Source organism: Oncorhynchus mykiss, chromosome 25, assembly GCF_057628025.1.
Source record: "Oncorhynchus mykiss isolate SJ-2025 chromosome 25, ASM5762802v1, whole genome shotgun sequence".
Taxonomy (NCBI): domain Eukaryota; kingdom Metazoa; phylum Chordata; class Actinopteri; order Salmoniformes; family Salmonidae; genus Oncorhynchus; species Oncorhynchus mykiss.
Window position 1 is genome coordinate 90550512 of NC_143046.1, and position 22464 is coordinate 90572975.

Here is a 22464-nt window from a genome sequence, read left to right on the forward strand (position 1 = left end):
ATTATTAGATAGATAGACCATCAGATACACTACATTATTAGATAGATAGACCATGAGAAACACTACATTATTAGATAGACCATAAGATACACTACATTATTAGATAGACCATGAGAAACACTACATTATTAGATAGACCATGAGATACAGAGCTGTGGTTAGATGACTGTAGGCCTTTTGGAAGCTGACTGACTGGGCCAGTGGTTGTTTCCATTGTTACATGGAGCGGGGTGTGTGTTTCTCCTCTGTGTAAGCAGTCCCAGCACAAAGCGTCTAAGGTGCGTCTGGTGCGCCTCAGGAACCCCTGGGGTCAGGTGGAGTGGAACGGGCCCTGGAGTGACAAGTAAGATAAACCTGATTGGTTGGACTGATTGGCTGATTGGTTGGTTGGACTGATTGGCTGATTGGTTGGACTGATTGGCTGATTGGTTGACTGATTGGTTGGTTGGTTGATTGATTGGTTGACTGATTGGTTGGTTGACTGATTGGTAGACTGGTTGATTGGTTGACTGATTAACTGATTGGTTGAACTGGCACCAGTGATAGACACAGGTTGTGTTCCGATGTCCATGCTAACATTCCCAATACATTCCCAGTACCTAGTCAACCAATCAGCCAATCAGACAACCAATCAGCCAGCCAATCAGTCTAGAGTAGGTATTGGAATGTAATTTATACAATTCTGCTCAATTATTGTACATGTGTAGGATCTTAATTTGACCAGTTTCGTTGCAGGAGTAAAATAATCCTGCAGCAGGAGGATTTACACTGAACAAAAATATAAAACGCAAGTGTTGGTCCCCTGTTTCATGAGCTGAAATAAAAGATCCCAGAAATGTTCCATACACACCAAAAGCTTATTCATCTAAATTTTAATTTTTGGGCACAAATTTCTTTACATCCCCTTTAGTGAGCATTTCTCCTTCGCCAAGATAATCCATCCACCTGACAGGTGTGGCCTATCAAGAAGCTGATTAAACAGCACGATCATTACACAGGTGCATCTTGTGCCGGGGACAATAAATGGCCACTCTAAAATGTGCAGTTTTGTCAACACAACACCATGCCACACATGTCTCAAATTTTGAGGGAGCGTGCAATTGGCATGTTGACTGTAGGAATGACTCTACCATAAGCCGCCTCCAACATCGTTTTAGAAAATTTGGCCTCACAAACGCAGATCATGTTTAACCAGCTCAGGACCTCCACATCCGGCTTCTTCACTTGTGCAGTGGTTTGCACAAACTGTCAGAAACCGTCTCAGAGAAGCTCATCTGAGTGCTCGTCATCCTCACCCGGATCTTGACCTGACTGCAGTTCGGCTTCGGAACCGAATTGAGTGGGCAAATGCTCAACCTTCGATGGCCACTGGCCTCGCTTGAGAAGTGTGCTCTTCACGGAGCAATCTCGATTTCAACTGTACCGGGCAGATGGCAGACAGCATGTGGCATTGTGCGGTTTGCTGATGTCAACGTTGTGAGCAGAGTGGGTGGGTGGGGTTATGGTGAATGATGAATGATAGAGTATTTATGCTCTCACACATACACAATAATATATTACTATAGGATGAATGATAGAGTATTTATGCTCTCACACATACACGATAAAATTAGAACTATAGGATGAATGATAGAGTATTTATGCTCTCACACATACACGATAAAATTAGAACTATAGGATGAATGATAGAGTATTTATGCTCTCACACATACACAATAAAATTAGAACTATAGGATGAATGATAGAGTATTTATGCTCTCACACATACACGATAATATATTACTATAGGATGAATGATAGAGTATTTATGCTGTAACGGCTGTCGTGGGTGGAAGAAGGTGAGGACCAAGGTGCAGCGTGGTACGTGTTCATAATATTTTAATAGAACACTGAAAAAAAACAACAACAGCAACGTGAACGAACGAACGAAAACGAAACAGTTCTGTCTGGCACAGATACCAAACAGAAAACAACTACCCACAAATCATAGGCTACCTAAGTATGGTTCTCAATCAGAGACAACGATTGCCAGCTTCCTCTGATTGGGAACCATACCAGGCCAAACACATAGAAATACAAAACATAGAACAACAACATAGAATACCCACCCTCATCACACCCTGATCAAACTAAAATAGAGACATAAAAAAGGAACTAAGGTCAGGACGTGACACTCATGTTGAGCATGTCTCTCTCTCTCTATCACTCGCTCTCTCTCTCTCTCTAAGGTCAGGACGTGACATATCGTCTCACAATAGTCCCTAATTTGAAAGTAGTAATGTTGCTAAATTAAATAATGCTTTATCAGGTGCACATTTTTAAAACATTTTTAAAACTATGTCTGGTTGTTAGAAGGGACAGTAATCCCACAGTATTGGTACGCCCGTCGTCGGAATGAGACCACAGCGCAGCGTGGAAAGTGTACATGTTCTTTATTTAGAATGAACACCCAAAAACAACAACCAAAAGATAAACAAACGTAAAGTTCTGCATGGCTCTACAGCTACTGTGCAAAAACAAGATCCCACAAACTCAGGTGGGAAAAAGGTCTGCCTAAGTATGATTCCCAATCAGAGACAACGATAGACAGCTGCCTCTGATTGGGAAACACACCCGGACAACAAAGAAATAGAAAACTAGAACGCCCACCCCAAATCACACCACGACCTAACCAAATAGAGAAATAAAAAGTCTCTCTAAGGTCAGGGCGTGACAAGTATTCAGATTACAGTACTCGTTTTGAGTAATCCAAAGGATTACATTACTGGTAAAGAGACCTGCGGGTTTTCTGTTAATTTATGTAAATCTTAAGGCTCCTTTTGAATTTTCTGCAGCCCAGGAAAAATCTCTGCGACAACGGAGTGATCAAATGAAGATCCTACAGCTGTATATTCCCATGTCAGGGAAGGTCCATGTATCATACTATTAAGTTTGTCTGTTGTTGTTGATGTTGTTGCCTCCCGTCCACAGCTCTAAGGAGTGGGTGTCTCTGTCTAAGGGAGAGAAGGACCAGCTCCAGCATCAGAGTGCTGAGGATGGGGAGTTCTGGTGAGTATTGTACCTCTCTTCAACAATGTCCTTCTAGTTTGCTTCATTGAAAATGTACACTTGTTGTTGTCTCTACCCACTTTTCGTGTCCTCTCGTCTGTCTCGACTGGAAAAGGAAGACTCACTGAAATGGTCTTTCAGTTTTACAGTTCTTCTGCTGCTGAAGAACAGCTAAATGTACAGACTGTCTCAGTCTTCCTTTTCCAGTGTAACAAAATATGTTTGATTACAAATGATTGAGTAGAGCATGCCAATTCTTGACTCTCCCTCTCCTCTGTCTCCTACTCCTCTGTCTCCCTCTCCCTATGTCTCCATCTGCCTCCCTCTCCCCTGTTTCCCTCTCCTCTGTCTCTCTCTCCCCTGTCTCTCTCTCTTCTGTCTCCCTCTCCCACTCCTCTGTCCCCATCCAGCTGTTTCCCTCTCCTCTCTTTCCCTCTCCTCTGTCTCTCTCTCCCCTGTCTCTCTCTCTCTTCTGTCTCCCTCTCCCACTCCTCTGTCCCCATCCTGCTGTTTCCGTCTGCTCTATCTCCCACTCCTCCGTCTCCCACTCCTCCGTCTCCCACTCCTCTGTCTCCCTCTCCTCTGTCTCCCACTCCTGTCTCCCACTGCTCTTTCTCCGTCTCCCACTCCTCTGTCTCCCACTCCTCTGTCTCCGTCTCCCTCTCCTCTTTCTCCCTCTCCTCTGTCAATCATAGTCTTCTGAATGTATGTGTTTTGGCTTTACACCCCCTTCTATATTGTAGATAAAGCGTTACCTGTCTATCAGAACACAGAGGTATTTAATGGTATTTGGTATTTGATTAGGATCCCAATTAGCTGTTGCGAAAGCAGCAGCTACTCTTCCTGGGGTCCACACAAAACATGAAACATAATACAGAACATTAATAGACAAGGACAGCTCAGGGACAGAACTCCAACAAAATCCTGGTAGAATCAGGAATTCCCCAGGGCAGCTGTCTAAGGCCCTTACTTTTAAAAATCTTTACTAACGAGTGAAGCCAGTGTATCTATGTATGCCGATGACTCAACATGATACACGTTAGCTACTACAGCGACTGAAATGACTGCAACACTTAACAAATAGCTGCAGTTAGTTTCAGAAAGGAACAAGTTAGTCCGAAATATTTCAAAAACTAAAAGCATTGTATTTGGGACAAATCATTCACTAAACTCTAAACCTCAACTAAATATTGTAATGAATAATGTGGAAATTGAGCAAGTTGAGATGACTGAACTGCTTGAGATAACCCTGGATTGTAAACTGTCATGGTCAAAACATATTGATACAACAGTAGCTAAGATGGAGAGAGGTCTGTCCATAATAAAGCACTGCTCTGCCTTCTTAACAACACTATCAACAAGGCAGGTCCTACAGGCCCTAGTTTCTACCTTCTTAACAACACTATCAACAAGGCAGGTCCGACAGGCCATAGTTTTGTCACACCTGGACTACTGTTCAGTCGTGTGGCCAGGTGCCACAAAGACTGACCTCAGAAAATTACAATTGGCTTAGAACAGGGCAGCACGGCTGACCCTTAATTGTACACAGAGAGCATAATAATAAGCATGCAAATCTCTCCTGGCTCAAAGTGGAGGAGAGATTGACTTCACCACTACTTGTATTTATGAGACAGCTCAGATATATTGAGCTGTATATATACAGCGCCTTGCGAAAGTATTTGGCCCCCTTGAACTTTGCGACCTTTTGCCACATTTCAGGCTTCAAACATAAAGATATAAAACTGTATTTTTTTGTGAAGAATCAACAACAAGTGGGACACAATCATGAAGTGGAACGACATTTATTGGATATTTCAAACTTTTTTAACAAATCAAAAACTGAAAAATTGGGCGTGCAAAATTATTCAGCCCCCTTAAGTTAATACTTTCTAGCGCCACCTTTTGCTGCGATTACAGCTGTAAGTCACTTGGGGTATGTCTCTATCAGTTTTGCACATCGAGAGACTGTCATTTTTTCCCATTCCTCCTTGCAAAACAGCTCGAGCTCAGTGAGGTTGGATGGAGAGCATTTGTGAACAGCAGTTTTCAGTTCTTTCCACAGATTCTCGATTGGATTCAGGTCTGGACTTTGACTTGGCCATTCTAACACCTGGATATGTTTATTTTTGAACCATTCCATTGTAGATTTTGCTTTATGTTTTGGATCATTGTCTTGTTGGAAGACAAATCTCCGTCCCAGTCTCAGGTCTTTTGCAGACTCCATCAGGTTTTCTTCCAGAATGGTCCTGTATTTGGCTCCATCCATCTTCCCATCAATTTTAACCATCTTCCCTGTCCCTGCTGAAGAAAAGCAGGCCCAAACCATGATGCTGCCACCACCATGTTTGACAGTGAGGATGGTGTGTTCAGCTGTGTTGCTTTTACGCCAAACATAACGTTTTGCGTTGTTGCCAAAAAGTTAAATTTTGGTTTCATCTGACCAGAGCACCTTCTTCCACATGTTTGGTGTGTCTCCCAGGTGGCTTGTGGCAAACTTTAAACGACACTTTTTATGGATATCTTTAAGAAATGGCTTTCTTCTTGCCACTCTTCCATAAAGGCCAGATTTGTGCAATATACGACTGATTGTTGTCCTATGGACAGAGTCTCCCACCTCAGCTGTAGATCTCTGCAGTTCATCCAGAGTGATCATGGGCCTCTTGGCTGCATCTCTGATCAGTCTTCTCCTTGTATGAGCTGAAAGTTTAGAGGGACGGCCAGATCTTGGTAGATTTGCAGTGGTCTGATACTCCTTCCATTTCAATATTATCGCTTGCACAGTGCTCCTTGGGATGTTTAAAGCTTGGGAAATCTTTTTGTATCCAAATCCGGCTTTAAACTTCTTCACAACAGTATCTCGGACCTGCCTGGTGTGTTCCTTGTTCTTCATGATGCTCTCTGCGCTTTTAACGGACCTCTGAGACTATCACAGTGCAGGTGCATTTATACGGAGACTTGATTACACACAGGTGGATTGTATTTATCATCATTAGTCATTTAGGTCAACATTGGATCATTCAGAGATCCTCACTGAACTTCTGGAGAGAGTTTGCTGCACTGAAAGGAAAGGGGCTGAATAATTTTGCACGCCCAATTTTTCAGTTTTTGATTTGTTAAAAAAGTTTGAAATATCCAATAAATGTCGTTCCACTTCATGATTGTGTCCCACTTGTTGTTGATTCTTCACAAAAAAATACAGTTTTATATCTTTATGTTTGAAGCCTGAAATGTGGCAAAAGGTCGCAAAGTTCAAGGGGGCCGAATACTTTCGCAAGGCACTGTATATATATATATATTTGCAGAAATGTCTAATAAAAAGTTTTTGCTTTGTCATTATGGGGTATTGTGTGCAGATTGATGAGAAAATAATAACACTTCAATCCATTTTAGAATAAGGCTGAAACCAGGTTGTGAAACTGTAAGTCACGGGGTCTGAATCCTCTCCTGTCTCCCTCTTTCTCTCCTCTGTCTCCCTCTTATCTGTCTCCCTCTCTCTCTCCCTCTTTCTCTCTACTCTCTCCCTTTCTCTCCTCTGTCTCCCTATCCCTCTCCTCTGTCTCCCCAGGATGTCCTTTGAGGACTTCAAGAAGAACTACACCAAGATTGAGATCTGCAACCTGACCCCTGATGCCCTGGAGGACGATAAGATCCACAAGTGGACGGTGTCTGTGAACGAGGGTCGTTGGGTCAGAGGCTGCTCTGCCGGGGGCTGCAGGAACTACCCAGGTAGGAGATGACCTCTAAACTCTAACCCTGTATTATATGAACCCTCATCTGTAATTTGTTATTATTTTAGTTGAATTCAGACTTGGGTAGTAACGACAGGAATAATTGTTTTATTTTAAATCCTTTAGCTGTGGTTGATTGAGCTTGCCTGATGCAATGGAACCAATTGAATAGACAATTGCACTTCCCTTCCACCTGGCACTCAGGGTCAGGCTAAATCAAATGTTATTTTAATCCAGGACTTGTTGCGTCGTGTATAGGATTGTCCTCATACGGGGCACCATTACGTAGTAGTCCAAAATTATATTTCCACACTTTGAAGTTAGAATAATACTGGGAAATTGTGAAAATTATAATAATGATTTTTTTAGTGTAAAAGCTGCTTGAAAAGATTGCATGAAATTTCAGCTGTTTTGGTAGGAGTTTTGGCCTGCCTGGTGACATCACCAGGCTGTAAATGAGGTAATAGACCAATAACAAAGAGAGTTCCAAACCTCTCTGCCAATAACAGCTAGTTTTCAGTTTTCCCCTCCCCACTCAGACCACTCCCAGACATTCCTAGAACATGTTTTGCTTCAGAAATTGCTCTTCGCTAAGAAAATATTTTTGTTTATTTTTGACAATTTTAATTGAAAACAATCATAGAAAGGTACTTAATTGTACTTACATGATTTTATATTAAGATAAAAACAGTAGCATTGGACTTTTAAGTGATGTGTTTGGTTCTGGACCCGCTCCCCTACCTGCAGATACATTCTGGACCAACCCTCAGTTCCGCCTGTGTCTCTTGGAGGAGGATGATGACTCAGAGGACAACGAGGTGGCGTGTTCCTTTGTGGTCTCTCTGATGCAGAAGAACAGACGGAAAGAGAGGAAGTTGGGAGCCAATCTCTTCACCATCGGATTTGCCATCTACGAGGTGTCTGCCCTCCCCACAAAAAAAACGAAACAAAAAAAATCCACTACTAAAGAATCTAAGATAACTTTTATTATTCTTTAAAGGGGAAATCTGCAGATCAGAACAACAACAAAGCACATAGTTAGTTTAAAAAGTCCCAAAATGGATATACAAATCACAGATTGCCCCTTTTAACGCATGACCACATACGTTGTGTACAAGCCGCCTTCTGTTGTAACACGGTTTAGTTTTGAGCAGAGCGGTGTTTCTGGTGTAAACACAACTCTTCTCTCTGTCTGTCTGCAGGTGCCGAAGGAGGTAAGGACAGGAGATGTGGAATGTATTTGTTTACACATTGAGGTTTTATCACTGCCATATTTATTTATAAATGTGTTACTATGAAAGTTTGTTTGATTAATAGTCTAACAACAATAACTAATTCAACACTTTTGTTTTCGTACTTTTCATTCCCAGTCTTTCTTCTCCTGCCTCCTCCGTCTGTGTCTGTGTGTTTCTGACCAGATGCACGGCAACAAGCAGCACATGCAGAAGGACTTCTTCCTGTTCAACTCATCCAAGGCTCGCTGCAAGTCCTACATCAACCTGAGGGAGGTGACCCAGCGCTTCCGTCTGAGCCCCGGGGAGTACGTGATCATCCCGTCTACCTACGAGCCTCACCAGGAGGGAGAGTTCATCCTCAGAGTCTTCTCCGAAAAGAGGAACACCTCAGAGTGAGTGAGAGAGAGAGCTGGGTGGTGGTGGAGCGCAGAGGGAATATACCTAGTCCCCCGGGGAAAAGCAATGCAAGGCCATAGTGAAGTGTCTAAGAGGTTTTATTCGCAGTATGTCCGGGACTTAAACAAACGCAGATAAACGGCCTGATGCACTGCGATATACTTTTTAAAAGGCCATTTTTACCCCCGCAGATGTTTTGCCTGCGATCGTGTTGCAGATGTCGTTGTTTAAAGATTAAATCATCCTTTTAAAAAGTAAATCGCAGCCCGACAGGTCGTAGGTCGTTTATCTGCGTTTGTTTGAATCCCGGCGTATGTTTTCCTTGGCCACTGGTTAACTATATATATATCAATAGATCTGCAAATACACGTATCCATTCTATGTACTTAACTGCTATCTTGGTAATAGTATGAGATGGGAAATTAGTATTTGTTATCGCCAGCTTCTCTGGTGTTTCCCAGTTTTAGTATCTCGCCCTATGTCTAAGATGGGTGAACAGTTATAGTATCTGGCCCTATGTTTAAGATGGGTGAACAGTTATAGTATCTGGCCTTATGTCACAGTATCTGTCCTTATGTCACAGTATCTGTCCTTATGTCACAGTATCTGGCCCTATGTCACAGTATCTGGCCTTACGTCACAGTTTCTGGCCTTATGTCACAGTATCTGGCCCTATGTCACAGTATCTGGCCTTATGTCACAGTATCTGGCCTTATGTCACAGTATCTGGCCTTATGTCACAGTATCTGTCCTTATGTCACAGTATCTGGCCTTATGTCACAGTATCTGGCCCCATGTTTAAGATGGGCTAACCAATGTGGGTGGGTGTGTGTTGGGTTATTGTCAGGTTAGAGCCCTTTGGGGAGAGGGGGGTACTGGGGTTATAGTGGTGGGGTCAGACCGCTAAAGGACAAACTATTTTAACTGCGATTTGATTTGTAGAGTTGGAAGGAATCAGCCACAGTTTGAAGCTGTTATGGAATCCTTTTTAGGACAAGCGACTTCAGATTTGGCCATGCTCGGGTAAACATTTTCTTTCAGTATTAAAATAAACCTCCTGCTCTGACTCCAAGCATCCCGAAACAATTTCCACCCTAGACGACAAGAGCTCCTAGCTCTGATGGAAGAGGGGGACCTACAGGAAGAAGCTGTAAAGAGATACAGTATGACAGACAGAACAACACACCAACTTGATTATGGGCCAGTTTCCTGGACATAGATGAAGCAAGATCTTAAGAGAATCTCCATTGAAAATGTTTTTTAGTCTGTGTCTGGAAACCGCCCCTAACAGTTTTGACATAACAAAGCCTGGCTTTTATTTAATCTCAGTGGGAGTCACTGTTTTCATCCATTTGTTTTAAAGAAACATGGACAGAGTATGTGTCAGATTTTAGGTTATATAATCAAGTTGTAGACCAGGTCTGGACCCAACACTCCAACAGAGTAAACCAAGTCTGGACCCAACACTATTACAGAGTAGACAAGGTCTGGAATCAACGCTCCTATAGAGTAGGCCAGGTCTGGAACCAACACTCCTATAGGGTAGACAGGTCTGGACCCAATGCTCCTACAGAGTAGACCAGGTCTGGCCCCAACGCTATTACGGAGTAGACCAGTTCTGGCCCCAACGCTCCTACAGAGTAGACAGGTCTGGCCCCAACGCTCATACAGAGTAGACCAGGTCTGGATCCAATGCTCCTACAGAGTAGACCAGGTCTGGACCCAACGCTATTACGGAGTAGACCAGTTCTGGCCCCAACGCTCCTACAGAGTAGACAGGTCTGGCCCCAACGCTCCTACAGAGTAGACCAGGTCTGGACCCAACGCTCCTACAGAGTAGACAGGTCTGGACCCAATGCTCCTACAGAGTAGACCAGGTCTGGACCCAACGCTCCTACAGAGTAGACCAGGTCTGGACCCAACGCTCCTACAGAGTAGACGGGTCTGGACCCAACACTCCTATAGAGTAGACCAAGTCTGACCCCAACGCTCCTACAGAGTAGACCAGGTCTGGACCCAATGCTCCTACAGAGTAGACAAGGTCTGGACCCAACGCTCCTACAGAGTAGACCAGGACTGGACCCAACGCTCCTACAGAGTAGACCAGGTCTGGACCCAACGCTCCTACAGAGTAGACCAGGTCTGGACCCAACGCTCCTACAGAGTAGACGGGTCTGGACCCAACACTCCTATAGAGTAGACCAAGTCTGACCCCAACGCTCCTACAGAGTAGACCAGGTCTGGACCCAACACTATTACAGAGTAGACAAGGTCTGGACCCAACGCTATTACGGAGTAGACAGGTCTGGAATCAACGCTCCTATAGAGTAGGCCAGGTCTGGAACCAACACTCCTATAGGGTAGACAGGTCTGGACCCAACGCTCCTACAGAGTAGACCAGGTCTGGACCCAACGCTCCTACAGAGTAGACCAGGTCTGGACCCAACGCTCCTACAGAGTAGACCAGGTCTGGACCCAACGCTCCTACAGAGTAGACCAGGTCTGGACCCAACGCTCCTACAGAGTAGACCAGGTCTGGACCCAACGCTCCTACAGAGTAGACCAGGTCTGGACCCAACGCTCCTACAGAGTAGACCAGGTCTGAACCCAATGCTCCTACAGAGTAGACCAGGTCTGGACCCAACGCTCCTACAGAGTAGACAAGGTCTGGACCCAACGCTCCTACAGAGTAGACCAGGACTGGACCCAACGCTCCCACAGGGTAGACCAGGTCCAGCCCCAACGCTCCCACAGAGTAGACCAGGTCTGGAACCAACGCTCCTATAGAGTAGACCAGGTCTGGACCCAACGCTGCTACAGAGTAGACCAGGTCTGGACCCAACGCTCCTACAAAGTAGACCAGGTCTGGACCCAACGCTCCTACAGAGAAGACCAGGTCTGGACCCAACGTCTCCTACAGAGTAGACCAGGTCTGGACCCAACGTCTCCTACAGAGTAGACCAGGTCTGGACCCAACGCTCCTACAGAGTAGACCAGGTCTGGACCCAACGCTCCTACAGAGTAGACCAGGTCTGGACCCAATGTCTCCTACAGAGTAGACCAGGTCTGGACCCAACGCTCCTAAAAAGTAGACCAGGTCTGGACCCAACGCTCCTACAAAGTAGACCAGGTCTGGACCCAACGCTCCTACAGAGAAGACCAGGTCTGGACCCAACGTCTCCTACAGAGAAGACCAGGTCTGGACCCAACGTCTCCTACAGAGTAGACATGACCAACAAACATGGACTGAACCTAAGAGGCCGAGAAAAGGCAGAAAATTGCCCACAAGAGTCCTTGGTCTTAAATATTGGCCTTCAGAAGAATATGGTCAATAAGACCAAATATATTAGAAGTTTATTAAAAGAAAACAAGTTCTCAAGAAGAAGAGGAAAAATAACAAGACACTGATAAAATAATATATATATATTATAACACGAGGTAAATGTGACTAACATTTTGTTCACAGCTTGGTGCAAGGCGGTAAGAGTGTGTTGTACAATATTGTCATTCAACTCAATGCTATTGGGTATGGAACCATAATCCTTTAGGATGTACAGAGAACATTATAGCTGCAATATTATTGATGTTGCTTAGTACAGTTAGGAACAATATTCAGAGATATATAGACACGTAGGAATACCCATAGACAACTTTGTAAATGTGAGGAAATGTTTAGTCAGGATGTTGTAGAGTGTTTGGCTCTTTGCCAGGAAATGTGTGAGGCTTTATGGTCCAATGAGATGTTTAAAGTCCTGCTAGTGTCACAATGGTGACTGCGGTTTGTTGGTTTCTACTCAGGGAGATAGAGAACAGGATCGAGGCTGACCATACAGTGGTGAGTAAAGTTCTCGGGTTCTTTATTCTGTCAACGTCATCAAATCAAATCAAATGTATTTATATAGCCCTTCGTACATCAGCTGATATCTGAAAGTGCTGTACAGAAACCCCAGCCTAAAACCCCAAACAGCAAGCAATGCAGGTGTAGAAGCACGGTGGCTAGGAAAAACTCCCTAGAAAGGCCAAAACCTAGGAAGAAACCTAGAGAGGAACCAGGCTATGTGGGGTGGCCAGTCCTCTTCTGGCTGTGCCGGGTGGAGATTATAACAGAACATGGCCAAGATGTTCAAATGTTCATAAATGACCAGCATGGTCCAATAACAATAAGGCAGAACAGCTGAAACTGGAGCAGCAGCACGGCCAGGTGGACTGAGGACAGCAAGGAGTCATCATGCCAGGTAGTCCTGAGGCATGGTCCTAGGGCTCAGGTCCTCCGAGAGAGAGAAAGAAAGAGAGAAAGAGAGAATTAGAGAGAGCATACTTAAATTCACACAGGACACCGAATAGGACAGGAGAAGTACTCCAGATATAACAAACTGACCCTAGCCCCCCGGCACGTAAACTACTGCAGCATAAATACTGGAGGCTGAGACAGGAGGGGTCAGGAGACACTGTGGCCCCATCCGAGGACACCCCCGGACAGGACCAAACAGGAAGGATATAACCCCACTCACTTTGCCAAAGCACAGCCCCCACACCACTAGAGGGATATCTTCAACCACCAACTTACCATCCTGAGACAAGGCTTGTCTTGGATCAGTGAGAGATGACAATAAGATGGTAGCTTGGATGTTTACGTCAGCCCTGAAACAGGCCTATATTAAATGAAAAGGACAGTATTTATTTTTTTGTGTTAACATTTTTACATCAGTATTCAGAAGTGATATTGGCTGATCGTATTTGCCTCTCAGACACTCTTTCTCTCCCCCTCCCATTATCTCTTTCTCCCCCTCCCATTATCTCTTTCTCCCCCTCTTTCCCACTCCCCATCTCTGTATCTCTTTCTCCCCGTCTCCCCCTCTCCATATCTTTCTCCCCCCTCCCCCTCTCTCCCCCTCCCATTACCTCTTTCTCCCCGTCTCCCCCTCTCCCCCTCCCATTACCTCTTTCTCCCCCTCTCCCCCTCCCATTATCTCTCTCTCCCCCCTCTCCCCCTCCCCATCTCTGTACCTCTTTCTCCCTGTCTCCCCCTCTCCCCCTCCCATTATCTCTCTCTCCCCCCCTCTCCCCCTCCCCATCTCTGTACCTCTTTCTCCCCCCCTCTCCCCCTCTCCCCATCTCTGTATCTCTCTCTCCCCCCTCTCCCCCTCCCCATCTCTGTATCTCTTTCTCCCCGTCTCCCCCTCCCATTATCTCTTTCTCTCCGTCTCCCCCTCCCTCCCTCTCTCTCTCCTCTGTGTCGTCTTCTCCTTCTCAGCCGGCCCCAGCCAATGCGGGGGAGGAGAGTGAAGAGGACCAGCAGTTCCGCAGCCTCTTTCAGCAGATAGCCGGGGATGTGAGTACGGTGAGTACAGGGAGGCCAGGGAGAGAGGCCAGGGGGGCCAGGGAGAGAGGCCAGGGAGTCCAGAGAGGTCAGTGAGCGCTTGGGGGAGTGTGACTATAGTGCTGGGGTGGGTGGTCAACCAATGTGCTCCCAATTTAGTGCCGGATTCAATCCGATCTGCGTCAGATCCGTGTTATAGCGCGCTTGACATTTAAAGGTAATTTTCAGATTGAGCAGCGTTTACCTTTCTCTATCTCTCTTCACAACACGGGAACATTCCCTTTAAAAGCTGCATGGTCTAAAACCCCTCAATCAGATTCAATCCTGCCTGGGTTATTATACTGTATTACACCTGCTGTATATCTGTCATGTTACTGTATATCTGTCATGTTACTGTTGTTATCAGTCCTGCTGTATATCTGTCATGTTACTGTATTACACCTCCTGTATATCTGTCATGTTACTGTATATCTGTCATGTTACTGTTGTTGTCAGGCCTCCTGTATACCTGTCCTGTTGTTGTCAGGCCTCCTGTATACCTGTCCTGTTGTCGTCAGACCTCCTGTATACCTGTCCTGTTGTCGTCAGACCTCCTGTATACCTGTCCTGTTGTTGTCAGGCCTCTTGTATACCTGTCCTGTTGTTGTCAGGCCTCCTGTATATCTGTCCTGTTGTTGTCAGGCCTCCTGTATACCTGTCCTGTTACTGTTGTTGTCAGGCCTCCAGTATACCTGTCCTGTTGTTGTCAGACCTCCTGTATACCTGTCCTGTTACTGTTGTTGTCAGGCCTCCTGTATACCTGTCCTGTTGTTGTCAGGCCTCCTGTATATCTGTCCTGTTGTTGTCAGGCCTCCTGTATACCTGTCCTGTTGTTGTCAGGCCTCCTGTATACCTGTCCTGTTGTCGTCAGACCTCCTGTATACCTGTCCTGTTGTTGTCAGGCCTCTTGTATACCTGTCCTGTTGTTGTCAGGCCTCCTGTATATCTGTCCTGTTGTTGTCAGGCCTCCTGTATACCTGTCCTGTTACTGTTGTTGTCAGGCCTCCTGTATACCTGTCCTGTTGTTGTCAGGCCTCCTGTATATCTGTCCTGTTGTTGTCAGGCCTCCTGTATACCTGTCCTGTAGTTGTCAGGCCTCCTGTATACCTGTCCTGTTGTCATCAGACCTGGGTTCAACATTTGACTGAGCTTGCCTGGTGAAATGAATGGCTCAATCAAATGATTTAAGTATTAACAAAAATGTTTTTAAAAAACTATTTGAACTCAGATCTGGTTATCAAATGAATTTGATGAGGTTCAATGTATCAGGTGAGGAGGCTTTCAGACATCAAAAGATAAACACAAAATAACTACTGGCATTGAAACGTTAACAATGTTCATGTTTAAAATGTTAGAAGTGTCCAGATACACACTCAGGTGAGTCCACATGTCCTTCTCCCGCTTTCTCCTCTCTCACAGGAAATGGAAGTTACCGCCAACGAGCTGAAGAATGTCCTCAACAGGGTTGTCTCCAAACGTAAGACTAAGACGTGTTTCTCAATATGCATACAACCGTACTCCACACGCTTATGCTCCGAGTTCGTTCTCCGAAGAGGTTCTCTTGAGTACGTTCTTCGAGGGGGTTCTCCGAGGAGGTTCTCTTGAGTACGTTCTCCGAGGAGGTTCTCTTGAGTAGGTTCTCCGAGGAGGTTCTCTTGAGTACGTTCTCCGAGGAGGTTCTCTTGAGTAGGTTCTCCGAGGAGGTTCTCTTGAGTACGTTCTCCGAGGAGGTTCTCTTGAGTACGTTCTCCGAGGAGGTTCTCTTGAGTACGTTCTTCGAGGAGGTTCTCTTGAGTATGTTCTCAGAGGAGGTTCTCTTGAGTACGTTCTCCAAGGAGGTTCTCTTGAGTACGTTCTCAGAGGAGGTTCTCTTGAGTATGTTCTCCGAGGAGGTTCTCTTGAGTACGTTCTCAGAGGAGGTTCTCTTGAGTTCGTTCCTCGAGGAGGTTCTCTTGAGTGCATTCTCCAAGGAGGTTCTCTTGAGTACATTCTCAGAGGAGGTTCTCTTGAGTACGTTCTCAGAGGAGGTTCTCTTGAGTACGTTCTCCGAGGAGGTTCTCCGAGAAGAGAAGGGCCCTCCGTGCTCCGTTTCGGCATACTTTGATTTGGACTCGTACCCCGACCGTTGTGTCCTCCAATTCGGAATACTTTGATTTGGACTCGTACCCTGACCGTTGTGTGCTCCAATTCGCATGCATATTAAGAAACATCCTAAAACTTCACATTACAGTCATCTTCTGCATCATTAGAGAAGGTCTTCAACAAGGCCCCGTTTATGTTTGCGTAGTCTGCCAATGACAGATTAGCCCTGCACTGACACCTGATTCAACTAAGTTAGGGTTGGTTAGTGATTGGTTGATTAGTTACAGTATCTCTATCTCACTCTTCCACAGATAAGGACCTGAACACAGAGGGTTTTAGCCTGGAGTGCTGCAGGAGCATGATTGCACTCGTGGACGTATCCTCTGTATCTTTGGTGTCTGTAGAGAGAGACCCTCCCGGGTCAGGTTGTGGTGTCTGTAGAGAGAGACCCTCCCGGGTCAGGTTGTGGTGTCTGTAGAGAGAGACCCTCCCGGGTCAGGTTGTGGTGTCTGTAGAGAGAGACCCTCCCGGGTCAGGTTGTGGTGTCTGTAGAGAGAGACCCCCCCGGGTCAGGTTGTGGTGTCTGTAGAGAGAGACCCGCCTGGGTCAGGTTGTGTTGTCTGTAGAGAGAGACCCCCCCGGGTCAGGTTGTGTTGTCTGTAGACAGAGACCCGCCCGGGTCAGGTTGTGTTGTCTGTAGATAGAGACCCGCCCGGGTCAGGTTGTGTTGTCTGTAGACAGAGACCCGCCCGGGTCAGGTTGTGTTGTCTGTAGATAGAGACTCGCCCGGGTCAGGTTGTGTTGTCTGTATAGAGAGACCCGCCCGGGTCAGGTTGTGTTGTCTGTAGAGAGAGACCCGCCCGGGTCAGGTTGTGTTGTCTGTAGACAGAGACCCGTCCGGGTCAGGTTGTTTTGTCTGTAGAGAGAGACCCGCCCGGGTCAGGTTGTGTTGTCTGTAGAGAGAGACCCACCCGGGTCAGGTTGTGTTGTTTGTAGACAGAGACCCTCCCGGGTCAGGTTGTGTTGTCTGTATAGAGAGACCCGCCCGGGTCAGGTTGTGTTGTCTGTAGAGAGAGACCCGCCCGGGTCAGGTTGTGTTGTCTGTAGACAGAGACCCGCCCGGGTCAGGTTGTGTTGTCTGTAGACAGAGACCCGTCCGGGTCAGGTTGTTTTGTCTGTAGACAGAGACCCGCCCGGGTCAGGTTGTGTTGTCTGTTGAGAGAGACCCGCCCGGGTCAGGTTGTGTTGTCTGTAGATAGAGACCCGCCCGGGTCAGGTTGTGTTGTCTGTAGAGAGAGACCCGCCCAGGTCAGGTTGTGTTGTCTGTAGACAGAGACCCTCCCGGGTCAGGTTGTGTTGTCTGTAGATAGAGACCCGCCTGGGTCAGGTTGTGTTGTCTGTAGATAGAGACCCTCCCGGGTCAGGTTGTGTTGTCAGACCCGGGTCAGGTTGTGTTGTCTGTAGATAGAGACCCGTCCGGGTCAGGTTGTGTTGTCTATAGCAGTTGTTCTCAAACCTCTCCTCGGGACCCCCAGACATTTTCACAGTTGAGTTGTAGTCCTGAACTAGATCACCTGATTCACTTAGTAAAACGCCTTGAGGATTAGTTTACAATGTGAATCCGATGTGCCATCTCGGGAATACATGTAGAACATGCAGCAGTTGTGGGTCCCCATGAGAGGTCTGAATTATCTAGAGAGAGCACAGCCTGTTGGTATCACAGACAGGGCCTACGGTGGACAAACATCAGGGCCAAATTCACCTTTTACTGCAGTAGTTCTCAGTAGCACGTGCCCGAGGTCATGGGTGTTACCGAGGTCATGGGTGTTACCGAGGTCATGGGTGTTTACCGAGGTCATGGAGGTTACTAATGTAACAACCAGGAAGTGTTGAAATAGCTTATTCAGAGTAAGTGACTTCGTTGAACAGGAAGTGATTGTAAAGTGTTCCATGTTGACGTCCGTCACTGTGGTCTTAACTAAAGCTAATGTCTAGATGGACGGGACTGGCAGACTCAGCCTGCAGGAGTTCAGACATCTCTGGAACAAGATCAAACAGTGGCAGGTGAGAATGCTCTTCTTCGTCATCTTCTTCTTCTTCAGAGTACAGGGTTTATCTCCACTCCCAATGACACTGTAAATAGGGTCAGATTAGTAGATTTAATAAATGCTCTGTTTCTCAGGGGATCTTTAGACACTACAGCTCGGACCAGGCTGGTATCATCAACAGCTACGAGATGAGAAACGCCATCAACGATGCAGGTTAGTTAATAGAACAGATCGTATCCCTGTTTCGGCATCTACAACAAGATGGAAAGACATGTCCTCTATAGCAGTGGTGTAAAGTATTTAAGTAGTACTTTAAAGTATCTTTACTTAAGTACTTTCTGGGGGTATCTGTACTTTACTATTTGTACTTTTGACAACTTTTACTTCACTACATTCTTGAAGAAAATAATGGACTTTTTACTCCTTACATTTCCCCTGACACCCAAAAGTACTCGTTACATTTAGAATTTTCACACACTGTATATATACACTTTTCTCTATTGTATTCTTGACTGTATGTTTGTTTATTCCATGTGTAACTCCGGGTTTGTTTGTGTCGCAGTTGTAAATGAGAACTTGTTCTCAAATGGCCTACCTGGATAAATAAAGGTGAAATTTAAAAAATTAAAAATGCTAACCAGGACAGGAAAATTATCCAATTCACACACTTATCAAGAGAACATCCCTGGTCATCCCTACTGCCTCTGATCTGGCAGACTCACTAAACACAAATGCTTACACTTGTACTACTTAAGTATATTTTAGCAATTAAATTTACTTTTGATAGTTAAGTATATTTAAAACAAAATATATTTAGACTTTTACTCGAGTAGTACATTTTTAACTTTTATTTGAATAATTTCCTGTTTACTTTTACTCAAGTATGACAGTTGGGTATTTTTTCCACCACAGCCCTATAGAAAGCAAATGGCCGCCCTCTCCTTTCCAGGAAGGATATAATTTTTATTTATCTTCATATGGTGATTTATACCCTTTACGTTCCAGAACACTCTCAGCAATGAAGTTAAGTTCTTAACCTTGAGTACTACAGTAGATATACAGTGTATTCGGAAGGTATTCAGACCCCTCCACATTTTTCACACTTTATTACGTTACAGCCTTATTCTAAAATGGATTCGTTTTTTCCCCCCTCATCAATCTACACACAATACCCCATAATGACATCACAATACCCCACAATGACAGCACAATACCCCACAATGACAGCACAATACCCCATAATGACATCACAATACCCCATAATGACATCACAATACCCTATAATGACGATGCAAACAGGTTTTTAGACATTTTCGCAAATGAATAAAAAATAAGATATCACATTTACATAAGTGTTCAGAACCTTTACTCAGTTCATCGTTGAAGCACCTTTGGCAGCGATTACATCCTCAAGTCTTTTTGGGTATGACGCTACAAGCTTGGCACACCTGTATTTGGAAGGTGAACTTTCACCACAGTCTGAGGTCCTGGGCGCTCTGGAGCAGGTTTTCATCAAGGATCTCTCTGTACTTTGCTTCGTTCATCTTTCCCTCAATCCTGACTAGGATCCCCACAGCATGATGCTGCCAGCACCATGCTTCACCGTAGGGATGGTGCCAGGTTTCCTTCAGACGTGTCATGTGCCTTTTACTGAGGAGTGGCTTCCGTCTGGCAAATCTACCATGAAGGCCTGATTGGTGGTGCTGCAGAGCTGGTTGTCCTTCTGGAATGTTCTCCCATCTCCACAGAGAAACTCTGGAGCTCTGTCAGAGTGACCATCAGGTTCTTGGTCACCTCCCTGACAAAGGCCGTTCTCCCCTGATTGCTCAGTTTGGCTGGGTGGCCAGAGCTAGGAAGAGTCTTGGTGGTTCCAAATTTCTTCCATTTAAGAATAATGGAGATCACTGTGTTCTTGGGGACCTTCAATGCAGCAGAAATGTTTTGGTTCCCTTCCCCAGATCTGTAGCTTGGCACAATCCTGTTTCGGAGCTCTAAGGACAATTCCTTCAACCTCGTGGCTTGGGTTTTGCTCTGACATGCACTGTCAACTGTGGGATCTTATATAGACAGGTGTGTGCCTTTCCAAATCATGTCCAATCAAATGAATTTACCACAGGTGGACTCCAATCAACTTGTAGAAACATAAAGGATGATCAATGGAGACAGAATACACCCGAGTTCAATTTCAAGTCTCATTAGCAAAAGGTTTGAATACTTATTATGTAAGTAAGGTATATATATATATATATATATATATATATATATATATATATATATATATATACCTTTTTTTTTAAATACATTTGCAAAAATGAATTTTTTTGAATAAGGCTGTAACGTAACAATGTGGAAAAAGGGGTCTGAATACTTTCCGAATGAACTGTATTATAAAAAGGGTCCTCTGTCTGGAAAATGATCCAGAGCATCGAGGTGATGTTACGGTAGATACTTCTAGAAGGAGGAAAACTGTTAGTCTCGACCACCAGCCGGGCTCTCTCTGTCGAGATGTCTGGTTTTCTCAACGCCTCACAACGGGACTTGCCACCCGGTTTTAATTGGCTCATCTCTCAGTCCATCACCAGCCTTAGAATCTCCGCCCTACATAGTTTAAAGAGCGAGCGGCACAAGTGATTTAAAAAAGGCACCCACCAGAGATCAATGCAGCCCCTATTTCCACGTAATTCCTGCCCTAGAGCGGAAACGCTTGTTTCACTTCCACCTCCGAAGAATGACGCAAGCTACTCGTACATATTCACGAGATTAGGGGGATGGAACGTTGTGAGTGGACAAACATCAACAAATAGGGAACTGACAGCTGTCAGTTTAGGTAGCTAGCATGCTAAGATTAGCTAGTTAGCTATTTTGCTAACATTATATGTTGTTGCTGGGCTTTTAAAAATGTTATCCATGGCTCGGGCAGCCAAGTCGACACAATGCTGTTTGGCTCAGTACAGTCGCCCTGAATAGAAACGTAGTTTGAAAAGTAGCAGTCATCTAACTGGTCTCACATAACTTGATATGCCCGAACCAGTGGCGTGTATTTATAAGGGAAGCCAAGGGAAGCCAGGGGAAGCCAAGGGAAGCCAAGGGAAGCCAGGCTTATCCAAACATTTGACCAATAAAAACATTAAAATTATAAAATAAATTTAACTTTCGTCTCTGTTTTTTTATTTTTTTTTAATGTTCAATCAATTTCGCAAGTCGCTGAATCTCACCAGAGAAATCATCCGAGCGAGGGAAACAGCACCCCTCTGTGTCAGTCAGTATGTGTAGACCATGTATCTGATGCTGTCTGGACAGGGAAACAGCACCCCTCTGTGTCAGTCAGTATGTGTAGACCATGTATCTGATGCTGTCTGGACAGTGAAACAGCATCTCTCTGTCTCAGTATGTGTAGACCATGTTTCTGATGCTGTCTGGACAGTGAAACAGCATCTCTCTGTCTCAGTATGTGTAGACCATGTTTCTGATGCTGTCTGGACAGTGAAACAACACCTCTCTGTCTCAGTATGTGTAGACCATGTTTCTGATGCTGTCTGGACAGTGAAACAGCATCTCTCTGTCTCAGTATGTGTAGACCATGTTTCTGATGCTGTCTGGACAGTGAAACAGCATCTCTCTGTCTCAGTATGTGTAGACCATGTTTCTGATGCTGTCTGGACAGTGAAACAACACCTCTCTGTCTCAGTATGTGTAGACCATGTTTCTGATGCTGTCTGGACAGTGAAACAGCATCTCTCTGTCTCAGTATGTGTAGACCATGTTTCTGATGCTGTCTGGACAGTGAAACAGCATCTCTCTGTCTCAGTATGTGTAGACCATGTATCTGATGCTGTCTGGACAGTGAAACAGCATCTCTCTGTCTCAGTATGTGTAGACCATGTATCTGATGCTGTCTGGACAGTGAAACAGCATCTCTCTGTCTCAGTATGTGTAGACCATGTTTCTGATGCTGTCTGGACAGTGAAACAGCATCTCTCTGTCTCAGTATGTGTAGACCATGTTTCTGATGCTGTCTGGACAGTGAAACAGCACCTCTCTGATGCTGTCTGGACAGTGAAACAGCACCCCTCTGTCTCAGTATGTGTAGACCATGTATCTGATGCTGTCTGGACAGCTGTCTGGACAGTGAAAATGCACCTCTCTGTCTCAGTATGTGTTGACCATGTATCTGATGCTGTCTGGACAGTGAAACAGCACCCCTCTGTCTCAGTATGTGTAGACCATGTATCTGATGCTGTCTGGACAGTGAAACAGCACCCCTCTGTCTCAGTATGTGTAGACCATGTATCTGATGCTGTCTGGACAGTGAAACAGCACCTCTCTGATGCTGTCTGGACAGTGAAACAGCACCCCTCTGTCTCAGTATGTGTAGACCATGTATCTGATGCTGTCTGGACAGTGAAACAGCATCTCTCTGTCTCAGTGTGTGTACACCATGTATCTGATGCTGTCTGGACAGTGAAACAGCACCTCTCTGTCTCAGTATGTGTAGACCATGTAACTGATGCTGTCTCAGTATGTGTAGACCATGTAACTGATGCTGTCTCAGTATGTGTAGACCATGT

The 22464-nt window shown here is 45.2% G+C and overlaps 1 protein-coding gene across 1 annotated transcript in view; it reads left to right on the forward strand.

Moving 5' to 3' along the window:
- The window catches only part of capn3a (calpain 3a, (p94)), a 77488-nt gene that overhangs the window by 48550 nt on the left and 6474 nt on the right, over positions 1-22464 (forward strand). The window contains exons 7-18 of the mRNA XM_036963110.2: positions 258-343; positions 2971-3048; positions 6614-6774; positions 7524-7693; positions 7979-7990; positions 8195-8403; positions 12206-12242; positions 13662-13748; positions 15186-15243; positions 16160-16224; positions 17844-17912; positions 18031-18109. Coding sequence (XP_036819005.1) covers positions 258-343; positions 2971-3048; positions 6614-6774; positions 7524-7693; positions 7979-7990; positions 8195-8403; positions 12206-12242; positions 13662-13748; positions 15186-15243; positions 16160-16224; positions 17844-17912; positions 18031-18109 — 1111 coding nt within the window. The remainder of the gene's footprint in view (positions 1-257; positions 344-2970; positions 3049-6613; positions 6775-7523; positions 7694-7978; positions 7991-8194; positions 8404-12205; positions 12243-13661; positions 13749-15185; positions 15244-16159; positions 16225-17843; positions 17913-18030; positions 18110-22464) is intronic.